This window comes from Lepidochelys olivacea (genome assembly GCF_965140295.1).
Source record: "Lepidochelys olivacea isolate rLepOli2 genome assembly, chromosome: 7".
NCBI classification, from domain to species: Eukaryota; Metazoa; Chordata; order Testudines; family Cheloniidae; genus Lepidochelys; species Lepidochelys olivacea.
Genome location: NC_140417.1, coordinates 71980063 through 71991949, shown reverse-complemented (window position 1 = coordinate 71991949; position 11887 = coordinate 71980063). Strand labels below are relative to the sequence as shown.

The 11887-nt window shown below is 40.2% G+C and overlaps 1 protein-coding gene across 1 annotated transcript in view; it reads right to left on the bottom strand.

Moving 5' to 3' along the window:
- Window positions 1-2504: 2504 nt before the first annotated feature.
- CDHR1 (cadherin related family member 1) overlaps window positions 2505-11887 on the bottom strand; it is a 52619-nt gene continuing 43236 nt past the window's right edge. Inside the window, exons 15-16 of the mRNA XM_084632844.1 lie at window positions 11526-11780; window positions 2505-2772 (exon numbers count right to left, since the gene is read on the bottom strand). Of these exons, the coding sequence (XP_084488970.1) occupies window positions 2569-2772; window positions 11526-11780 (459 nt within the window). The 3' untranslated portion in view covers window positions 2505-2568. The remainder of the gene's footprint in view (window positions 2773-11525; window positions 11781-11887) is intronic.

Here is an 11887-nt window from a genome sequence, read left to right as displayed (position 1 = left end):
TAATGAATGAGGGTAACCCTAGGTTAGACCCTTTATTGCTACGCTACAAACTGCAGGAAAAAACTAGGTGCTTCAGATGCAAATGAGAGTAGCCTTTTAACTGCAGCATAATTAGGACAGTAATGTTTTGTGCCAAAATGGAAACGGTCACCTGACAGCCCCCTACATTAGTCCATGATATACAATGAAACATGTCACACCACGCCAACATTCTATGCTAGAAAGACTTTCCCAAGATCTAGGTAAAGGATTTTTTTTTTTTTAAAGACACGTTCCTGACTGATGGACCCAACTTCCAGGAGGCTGCTTTCACTTTTCCCGCCTATTTTCTTGCTCAGTTTTTACATTTCAGTCTTCCTGCTTTAATCACCTCTTGCTTCTCCCTTATTCTCCACCATTGTGGGGTGCCCTACCTGCAGGGAGCAGCACTGAATTAGCACTAACCCCACCTCTTGCAGGTGCTACAGTTTCCATATTTGGACCTATTACCAACTGTTTTTGGAAAGAATGAGTGGGACTTTCCTTTTCTTTTTGGCAGGGATGTTTGGCTGGGAAATGGAGGAAAGCATTATGTCAAAGCTGCTCTGGCAAAATCCAGTGTAAGCTGCATGAAAAGGAAAAACTTCTCAAAGCCTGTCTGTTCATATCTAGGATCAAGGATACTTAAGTCCTAAGCGCATCACTTCACAAGCTGTTGCAAAATGTGGAGTATACCTAAGAGTGTTAGTATCCATTTATAATTTATTTACTCAGAGACTAACAGCTTGCCTAAATTAAAAAAAATGACCTCCTATACTGATATGCTGCTGTTTCTACAAGAAGGTCAACATTTTCAAGTGTGGTGTGATTTTAAATGCCCAGTTTTAGGCACCGTGGCGGCTATCTTCCAGCCCTGATAAGGATTGACATCAACGGGCGTTAGGGGTGCATAGCTCCTCTGACAATCATGTCTCTTGAAAGAGTCTCAAGTTGGACACCCCTAAAATCACTGGCCCCTCCTGAAAATTATGGCCTACATCAGGACAATTAGCACCTTGGTCAAACAGTGCAGGGAGGAAACTAGTTTTTAGAAATGATCTGAATACAATTCTAGCAACTGACACCAATATTATATGTGAACTAATTCCATTGCAAAATATATTAGCATGTAATACTTGTGAAAAGTAACAGGTGACTGTAGCAGTGGGGAACTGCTTTTAGTTCCTTTTGTATTGAAAGAAATGGAAAAGATCAATCACACCATGCACCTCTCTCCATATACTGCATGGCTATGTGATCTCTATGAGTGGCTGCTACAGATGCACTAGAAATGGGGGTTGTTACTGGCTATGTTCCTCTTTTCAAACTTCTGTTTGAGCTCTGAGACCAGGGCATTATGGGTGCTGCTGGGGCCCTTTTTCTTCCCCTGCTTGTTTATAAACTTGGGGTTTAGGGAGCCTGACACTGTGGTCACTCTCCACTCAGTGGTATTTATCTTGGGTGCTAAAACTGGGGAAGGGGGCAGGGCTGGGGCAGTAGGTGGCAGAGAGGGCACCTGGACATTATTGTTGCTGTTCTCATTCTGCAGACTCTTTGTGTCATCCTCAATGGCAAACTTCTCGGCAGGATTGCTGGACAACTTGAATTTCAGCCACTCCATCCTGACCGTCCTGGGTTGATGGATCTGTCTCTTTTTTATGATCCGTCTCACCGGCATGATTTTGTTGGATCTCTTATTGCGCCAGAACATGGCAGTAGAGATCATGATTGTGATCACCACCATTACGCCCATGACACCAGCTAGCACTCCTAAGGCTTTCATGGGGTTATCTTTAGTGTGCATCAAAAAGGCGGCCATTGGCCCTTTGTGAAGAGTCTGTAAAAGAGTACAAAGAGAACATGTGACTTACTCTATGGGACAGACAGAGATTCTATAATTTCATTTGTCCAAAATATGTAACAATGAGGGTGGACCAAGATAAGTTGTCTTTTTGTAAAAAAATAAATAAATAACCAATTTGATTATTTTACATTTGAATTTGGGTCATTTAGATTTGATACCAAACTGGAGAAAAAGAAATCCCTATAGTATTGTACTGTAACAGCCAAACACTGACGCTTACAGTGGTGTTACTGCAATGATTTGGATCAATCCTGTGTGATAGTGGAGTATTTAAGAGAAGAATTAGTTCTGCAACAGACAGCTGAACTGTTATGCTGTAGTTTAGAATTAATTTCAAGGAAGGAACAATACTGTTGAATCCCAATAGAAATGTACAAGTGGGACATAATCTTTTGAGAAGAGCTGCACATGGTACAGTTTACGGGACTGTGACTGAATATGGCATTAAAGATATTTTGACGCAACCACATTTTTTTTATTGCAATGCACACAATAAGTCTCTAGCAGATCTGTGTTGCATTTTGTTTTCTAGTACTCTTTTACAGACATAACAAAACGGTTTGAGGTAATGGACCTGAGTAGAACAAGATGTTTGTTTAAAAAAAAACTAAATAAGAGCTAATGTGCACTATATATGGCATATTAAGGACAAATGAATGAACAGTTCATTTCACAGCTTAGCACACTCAGTGCTTTGGAGGTCCCCGTATAATTTTTCGGATTTTGCCCTGAGGATGAAGTCGGGATCTTTTCACACTTTTCCAGTAGGTGATGGTGGAGATCACCATTGTTACAGAAATGGTGGAAAGGACGCCACTCATGCAAATTCCAAATATTGTCCATGGACGCTTCTTGAGGCCTAAAATATAGGATTTTACCCTTGACTTGATCTGGAAATGTCAAAAATAAGAGAACTTATCAACCTGTGCGCCATTATATTCCAAAGAAACTGGCAATTTGTAAATATGGGCATAGCACTCTGGAGACACATGATGCCTAATTTTAGGTAACCATGTTTGATGTAAATCTTTATCCTACATACAAGTTAAAATAAAAATTGCCAACTGTGTGAACTAATCCTACATTTTGCCCATCCCTCACCAGCTCCACAGCCATGAGAACTGTAGTAGATGATGAACACAAAAGATTCTTATCCACTGTCTTAGAGCAGTCAGATTATTTCCCACACCTCCATTGTTCATGTTCTCCCCTAGCATTGGCACATGTTCATGGGAGAGCGTCATGCAATTGGTGATTCATGTGATTTGAATGATCCCCAGCGCCTTGACAATACTTACATCTGCGTAGAGTGAGGGCTTACTGAGTGTCCTCACAGGCCTAACAAAGTAAGAACACTGCTCCTTGGAATGAGGGTCTGAGTTGCCCATAGACATACAAGCATCTACATCATATACAAACTCATGGAACAAAAACAGACTAGGCTCTCCTTCATATCATTCTACACAAGCTAGAAAGCTTCACATCGGTGCACACACAAAATGAAATTCCCTTTAGAATGACCAGGAGTGGTGGATGTGTGAGGTAAAGTATCACATATGGAAAAACATCAAGAAAATTAGCTTTAGCATGCAAGTGGCCATATTAATCTGATATGGCACACTCATGTTCTTTTAATTAAAGCCTTACCCAGCTATGGGAAAGGACAGGAATAAAAAGCCTGGTACATCACAGTAATATATCTTCACCATACACACTGTTCAAATATGAAACTTAAGAGACTACTAATAATACCTTTTTGCAGTGTAGTTGTAACTGGGTTAGTCTCAAGACATTGGAGAGACGAAGTGGGTGAGGTAATATCTTTTACTGGATCAACTTCAGTGACCTGAAGAAGAGCTCTGTGTAAGCTCAGAAGCTTGTCTCTTTCCCCAACACAAGTTGGTCCCATAAAAGATATCACCTCACCCACTATATCTCCCTGTTAATACTACTTACCGTTTGAGACTTGTGAAGGTGACTCAAGCCGAAACTGTCATTGGCAGACATATAGGCAATGCCACTATTTCTAAAACACTAAGGCAGTGCAAGCATCATCAGCACAACAGGTAGTAGGCAAAGGTAGGTAATAACTAAAGAATAGAAGTGGGTCTTAACAGCTTATTTATTCTTTTCAACGTAAACCTTGTTCCAGGCTTGGGCTTTCCATTCTTCAAAATTATTATAAACCTCTTAGCAACCTCGAAACTTTTGCCATGTTTCATCAGCCCTATAATTATTCACAGCTCCTCACTGGCTAGTTTTCTCATTGTAACTGTGAAAATCACAGCAGTAGACATCAAAGAATCTTCTCCTGTTAAAATTGGTGTTTTAATTCCTTTGATGTGCTGTGAAATGATTGTTAAGGGCTAGCTTCCTTCCTACTTAAACTAGAGAAGACTGGGCTATTTAAACATGCAAAACAATTCACGTTTGTGAAAATACTACTGAAGCTTTTGGGACTAGCATTATTTAATTTCTGTGTATGAATATATTTAATGTGTACAAGCTGAATTGAAGATCTCAAACACACAGCACCATATTATTGCTTAATATTCATAACTGAAGAAATTACAGAGAAGTAATATTTTTCATATCCATTCCTATGTGCTGATCTACAAAGTATTAAAAAGCTGGCCAGTTTTCATTGGCCAATTCATTTCATTTCCAGTATAATAACTTGGGGATGTTTCATGTTTAATAATCCTATCTGAGCTGGATAGGTCTGAGGCCAAAATGTTCAAACTCCAGGGCTTAAATGCTTCCTGACCTTCCCCTTGGGGTTATGTATTTCCATACCACTCCCAAGGTTGGCCTGTATGTTAATCACACAAACTGGGCCAGAGTGCTTATGCAAATCAGGCACCCGCAACTGATTATATAAGTGGTTAAACGCCCAACTATTACAGTCATGCCATTTTGATTTGGCTGAGAATTCCATGTCAGTATATTTTTACATGTTGTTTTATACACGTATCCTGTAAATGTCCTGATATTGGCAAAATGTGTATATTACATATGAGAGTGGCAAAATGTATAATATTTTCAATATGAAATTAGAAAAATCCATCTTCTCATATGTACTTTAAATCATGCAGATTATGAAGAATATAACAAATACATCGGAAAGAAACTCTTTTCAATATAGGCTGAATCTGATTAAACCAGTGATGTTTTAGTTTTGGCATAAAGCAAGCTATTATAAATATAAATGCTCTGAACAGGCCCCAAATTCAGTGAGATGGGAAGACAGTTCAAGGGAGCTGAATTCTGAATCTTCTAACATGAACGGTTGTGTATTTGAATTTAATAATGGTTTGAGATTGTCAAATAGGCTCAAATAGAATTATTTAATCAAAGATTATTAATCAAAGATTAATACTGCACTATACAGAATACAGAAAGAAGACATAGATGGTGAAGGGAGGGTAGTGTGGTCCCTTTTGCTGTAGCTACCTTCTACTGACAGGGTTCAGTCTCAATCTAACTCCCCAAACCTCTGTCCTTTCATAGGGTGTGAGACAAAGAAACTCCTTTTTGGAGGGAAAATACTTTCCCATTATTAATTTTTATCATGTGTTCTGTTTTCCTAATTAGTGATGAAATTTCTTTTATAAACCTCAGTTTATCTGACTGATGAGTAAAAAAGGAATCTCTAACCCACTCATTATTACCAACTGCTGTGAAATCAACAGTTCTTAATGAGTTAAAAGCAACTTTCTGTGGGTTACTGGTTCAACCATTTCAGAACTCTTCTGTAAAAAAAATTATTCCATATTCATCACCCAGTCCCTTACAGAAAACATCTGCCGTAACAAATATCCCTTATCAATCACCCAGTTTTATTGATAACATACTTTTCTGTAGATACTTTTATTAGTTTGAGTGGGGTCTCTTCCCTGGACACCAATATTCCACAGACTTGGAGATGCTGAGGATAATTAGATACAGCCCAGCACTCAATCAGATAAAAATTCCTGAGTACAGGTCACTGACAAGTTAAGAGCTAATGCTGTGGGCCTGAAAATTTAAACACACTCTTAGCTAATATAAAGATACTAGGATAATAGTTAATATGCAAATTAATTTAACATACAAGAAAAAGTGGTCTAAAAAGGTTAATATTTACTAACAGAACTCAAGGCTATATTGCCATGCAGACAGAATCTAATCAATTTCATCTTTAAGCTGTATCCCTCTGGAACAGCTCTGTTCTGCTAACATGGATAGTGCTGGCTGATCCCATTTATTCATGACTTTCAGATAATACAGAGATGAGCCCAAGCAGCAAAATTTACATCTGGATCCAAACTTCCCCATGGTAAAACACTATCAGAAAGGTGGAAGTGTATCAGGGATCAACATTGAGTGCTTTCTTGTTTAGCCTCATGCTGGGTACACACACAAGGTGCATACCTTAGTGCATGCTGTTCACAGATGATAGAATTCAGTGAGGAGAAAGATAGTCTAGCAGAGGATTCTTAATAAATGTAGATATGTGTTGGACAAACACAGGCTCAAACTAAGCAGAGGAAGAACAGAGTATATGGTATGTTATTTTAATATTGTGAACACTGAAGAATTATCCATGAAACTAGCTGGGCAGACAATATCAAAACCACAAAGTTTTCAAGTATCTAGAAGTATGGGTTCCAGAATCTGGGGAAAATAGAGGACCAACTTAGAGCTAGGATAATAAATGCCTGGCTCAAATGGAGACAGATAAGTGGTGTAGTATGGAACAGTAGGATACGGGTAAGATTCAAAGGGAAAGTCTTTAAAATGGTGGTTCATACTTTTTTAATGCATGGCACTGAATGTTGGGAAACCAAGAAGAAACAAGAGCAAATGATCTATTCCATAGAAATGCAATATTGAGATGGATGTGTGGTTTAAGAAAGATCATGTAAGGAATGTGTACGTTTGAGACATGCTCAAAAGAACATCCAGAAAGGAAAAAATGAGGGAATGTGTCATTTCAGATGGTTTGGTCAAGTCAAGTGGAGTCCTGACAACTATGTGGGCAAGAGAGTCCAACCGATCAAGACTGAAGGGAAAAGATAGAGGCCAAGCCCAGAAGAAGTGGTGGGATGTCATAAACAAAAATATATTAGCATGAGGAATGACAGAAGACATGGCATTGAACGAGCACTTCAGCGGGAGTGGACTAATGGAGTGGACCCCATTTGATGGGATTAATGTACGAAGGAAGAATAAATAGCAACCTCTTCAGTATATATAATTTTTCTCCCTTTGTTGTTCCTATACTATGCAACCTTCAGTGTCATGCTACAGAATAGATTTTGACAAACACTCACAATTAATGGAACTCATTTCAGGTCATGTACTACTCAGCAGGGTTTATCTGACACTTAATTCATCAGGCTTTCATATACAGTTAAGTAACTCAGGGGTAGAATTTTTTCATGTGTGTGGAATTAAATGCACAGTGATACAGCGATGAATCTGAACAACAAAATTTACATCTGGATCCGAACTTCCCCAAAATTGTGGGGAGATCATATCTTGGGTTCTAGTTCAGACCCATCTCTATTTTAATAATGGGAACATTGCATCTACTGTCTTGCTCATCATGATGAAAACTCATAGGTGGATGAGGCATCACTGAGCTTCAATACAATTCCTTTGCCAATTTCCCCAGGCAATAGGATACATTCAAGATGTAGTAACTAGTCTTGTATAAAGATACTTAGCATGTGTTATAAAGCACAAAGAAATAAAAGATAATGTGCCTTATGACAAATGAGTTGTTCAAGAGCAATCTCTCTACATGCCACTTTATAATAACCACTCGTCATTAAGCTATTTCCAAAGGACAATCTTATATAAGTGGCCTTTCCCAAAGGTAAGGGATCAATCCAGGTGAGAGAAATTGTCATATCACATATCACTCATTGATTGCTAGCCTCACCTTACATTTGTGGAAACTGATTTTAAGAACTTCTATATGAATACTAATGCTATAAATACATACCTCTTGTGGTAGGTTCTCTCTTTCCCTGATCATCCTGGTGTTAAAAAAAAAAACTTTCTTAATTCCTATATAAAAATGTTTCTATTTTAAATTTCTACCTTATTACACCCTGTCTTGTCTCTCATGCCTAATGTGTATGCTTATCTCCTGTACTTTTTCATATTATCCATTATATATTTGTTCTGTCATCATCATCTATATTTCAGAAGTCTAAATAAATGCCCAAGCTGCTGAATGCCCAAATATACCACTGGTTTTAGGAGTCTAAATATGGACTTATGCCCAGTACTGCAAAGAGCTGTGTCCAAATAGCCCCATAAACCTGCAGAGTCCCAGTGAAGTCAATGGGGTTCTGTGTGTATGCAGGGATCTATCCATGTGGAACACCCTAGAGAACTGGAGCGTTAGGTGCTTAGCTTTAGTCACTCACATTTGAAAATATTGGCCCTAGAGAATAAATTTTAAGCAGGACATAATGGAAAAAAAAGGAAAACAGTTGCTTCTTCAACATATGTTTCTTATTCTGTCGAGCAAGGATAGGAGATAAAGAAAAGCATTGGGCACCAATCAACACCAATTTCCACCAAACCAGACTCAGTTAAATTAAACAGCTTCTGGATTTTTTTTATTGTTGTATTATTCCAAGAGCAAAAGGCCTTTTTGATGTGCTCTACTGATGCACTTAGCCTCAAGGCATCTATCACGAAGGGCACAGCCCTGCACTAATTGCAATGGTAAATGTTAATCAGAAAAATATGCCTGTTTAATTACTCAGTGTGATTAACACTGTGAGAAACCTCTAGTTATGCTGTTAGAAAAGCTCTGCATCCAGAAGGGAGTAGTTAAAAAAAAGTCACTCAACATACAGCACTGTAACCCACAGAGATGGTGCATGCACAGAGAAGAGAGAAAAGACACATTCACCTATAGCCAGTGTGTGGTTGGTGCATGATCCTAACAAAAGACTGTTTCTTCCACACGGTTAAGATTGTGTTGTCCAGACTAGATTTTGGATGCTATACGGACTCTTTTCCAGCACTTATGACCTCAGACAAAAGAGAGACAACCCAGATGAACTCTTCAGTGTGCTAACAGGACAGAAACTTAGCAGAGGTGGTCATAAAAAAAAGAAGGAGAACCCATTCACAGCAGATTTTTGTATTTGGAAATTGAATCTCCCCCACAGGCTGAATCTGAGAGTATTTTTCGCAAGTAACTCTGGTCACCACTGAAAAACTACGAGTGATGTAAGAAGTGATCAAGCACTGTGCAAAGATTTTGTAGCTTCTGCCTGCGTGGGCTAATTATGAAGGTTGTTATAAAAGGTTGTCACAAGGAGGAGGGAGAAAAATTGTTCTTCTTAACCTCTGAGGATAGGACAAGAAGCAATGGGCTTAAATTGCAGCAAGGGCAGTTTAGTTTGGACATTAGGAAAAACTTCTTAACTGTCAGAGTGGTTAAGCACTGGAATAAATTGCCTAGGGAGGTTCTGGAATCTCCATCACTGGGGATTTTTAAGAGCAGGTTGGACAAACATCTGTCGGGGATGGTCTAGGTAATACTTAGGGTATGTCTATACTGCCTGCCGGTTCAGCGGGCAGCGATCGATCCAGCAAGGATTGATTTATCATGTCTAGTCTAGACATGATGAATCAACCCCAGAGCGCTCTCCTGTTGATTTCTGTACTACAGCTCCGTGAGAGGTGCAGGAGGAGTCGACAGGGGAGTGGCAGCAGTTGACTCACCGTGGTGAAGACACCACGGTAAGTCTATCTAAGTACGTTGACTTCAGCTTCGTTATTCATGTAGTTGAAGTTGCGTAACTTAGATCGATTTCCGCCCCCCCCCCCCCGAGTGTAGACCAGGGCTAAGTCCTGCCATGAGTGGAGGGGACTGGACTAAATGACCTCTCGAGGCGCCTTCCAGTTCCATGATACCTTATTGGAATATAGGGGACTGAAGTCCATAAATGCAATGCTAGGGGGATGTAACACTGAAAATCATTCTATCTGAAGTTGGACTGAATGGAGGATACACAGTATCAGCAGGTTGCTAGTAGGAAGACATTAATGTAGAAAAAATAGGAGGAAGGATTGCTCCTCATTTCTGGTGATTGTGTAATCATGGTTGGGGAAGTGGAGGTGTATTAACTTTTTGATGAGCTGGTGCATGGGAAAGAGAATGGGGAGAAAGGAATAAATGTATCTGAAAAGCTTGCACGTCCCAGAGCAGGCCCAAAGTGCTTGAGCACATTCAGGATGTAGAACATCCCTTGGTTTCCCAGCTACTTTCCCCACCTCTGTTCACCAACACTCCCCACTAGGGAATTCCAGGAGGGGAGAGGACACTCACAGGACTGTTCTGTTGCCTCTGCATTTTGCCCAGGGAAGAAAAAGCTGGTGGCAGGTCTGCCTTTTCTCCTGGAGGGGCAGGGGAACTGGAAGTGGCAGGAGCTCTCTCTGTCCCTCTCTGCACCTTGAGAGGGGAGGTGAAACTTGCTGAGGGACGGATATTTTCTGCAGGAGGCAGGCAGGGGACTCCCAAATGCACACATTCTCTTAAGAGCCAAAGCTGCTTCACCCACTGGCAGGGATTCTTGGAACCTTTAGATAACCAGCCAATCAACAGCTTCTCCTGCCACTCCGTCCTCAGCTTCTCTCACCTGAGGAGACCTCCTTTCGCCAGCCAGTGACCAGAGAGAAGAACTGGGAGGTCTGGGGAGCTGACCTCCCCAAGTTCAAGAGAGGGAGATGGAAAGGGAACATGGGGGAGCTCAGCTCCCCCATCCACAGAAGATAGAAGGAGGGAACTTTCCCACTGCTTTTAGCAGAGCAGGAGGAATTATTTTTTAAGATCAAGAAAATATTTTAGTCATAAGAAATCCACACAGATATTCCTTAGATTGATCTCTATATATCTTAATATATATTATTTATAAAACTTAAATTTGGTATCTAAAAGTTCTTAGGAATAGTCCTTCAGCAGTGGCTAAGTGTGGAACTCCTTGGAGGAGTTGGGAGAACGTTCTATGAGTTCTCTGCCTTCTCAAGTACCTTCTATGCATTCACCTCTTTCTTTTACCCACACTGAGATTATGGAGGTTACTACACCCAGAGGGCCATGCTGCTGTCACAGGGTAGAGAAATGGATTACAGTTAGTCTTTGATTCGATTGCCCCCAGAATCCTAGTTCTGATCACCTGCTTTCCAAGCTGTAGGGCAACTTTTGGTCCAGTTCCCTTTCATCTCTCTTGACCGACAGCTCAGAAATGTAGTAGTCCGACTGAAGTTTGGTCTCAGGAGCACATAGGTTCTTAACTGTCTGACATCAGATGAAAAGAACTAATCTCCCAGACAGATTCTAACCCCCCCGTCCTAGCCCTTTCCCCTCTCCTCCAGTCAGGATTTTCTTAGGCCTCTGATTCCACAGAACTTGGTTGGGTCTCAGGGTTCTGGAAAGGCATTAAACTGTGGAGCTACCAAAAATCTGTTGGGAAAACTCTGATGGCTGGCATTTTATTTTATTTTTTGGCTATTATTAACTCTTGAAATATTAAACAGTGCTCTTTAGAAATGGTGTGAGTGGAAACTCCTCTTTGGTTTCACCCAAACATCTCCCAAGGCTGGTCACTTCTTTTCAATATCTGCTTACCTCTTCTGTGATATCAATCTTCAGCACTGCCGTCGTGCTAAATGAAGGGGAGCCCCGGTCCTTGGCTTGAACTACCACAGACCATATGCAGTCTTTGTCCTTGGTGATATTGTGAATGATATCCAGGGACCTGATATAGGACTTCAGCTTTATTTCCCCAGTGCTTTGATCTATATCAAATACATTGGCTGGATCTGCTTGCATAATGGAATAGTCTACAATGTTGTTGGGTTCTTCTGCATCTTGATCTATAGCCTGTTCAGGAGAAATGTTGAAAAGAGACATGCATTGATGATGAATTTGGGTGAAGGGAGAATGTAAAAGTTCCTGGGCATGTATTTGCACACTTTAGGAATAGTCAA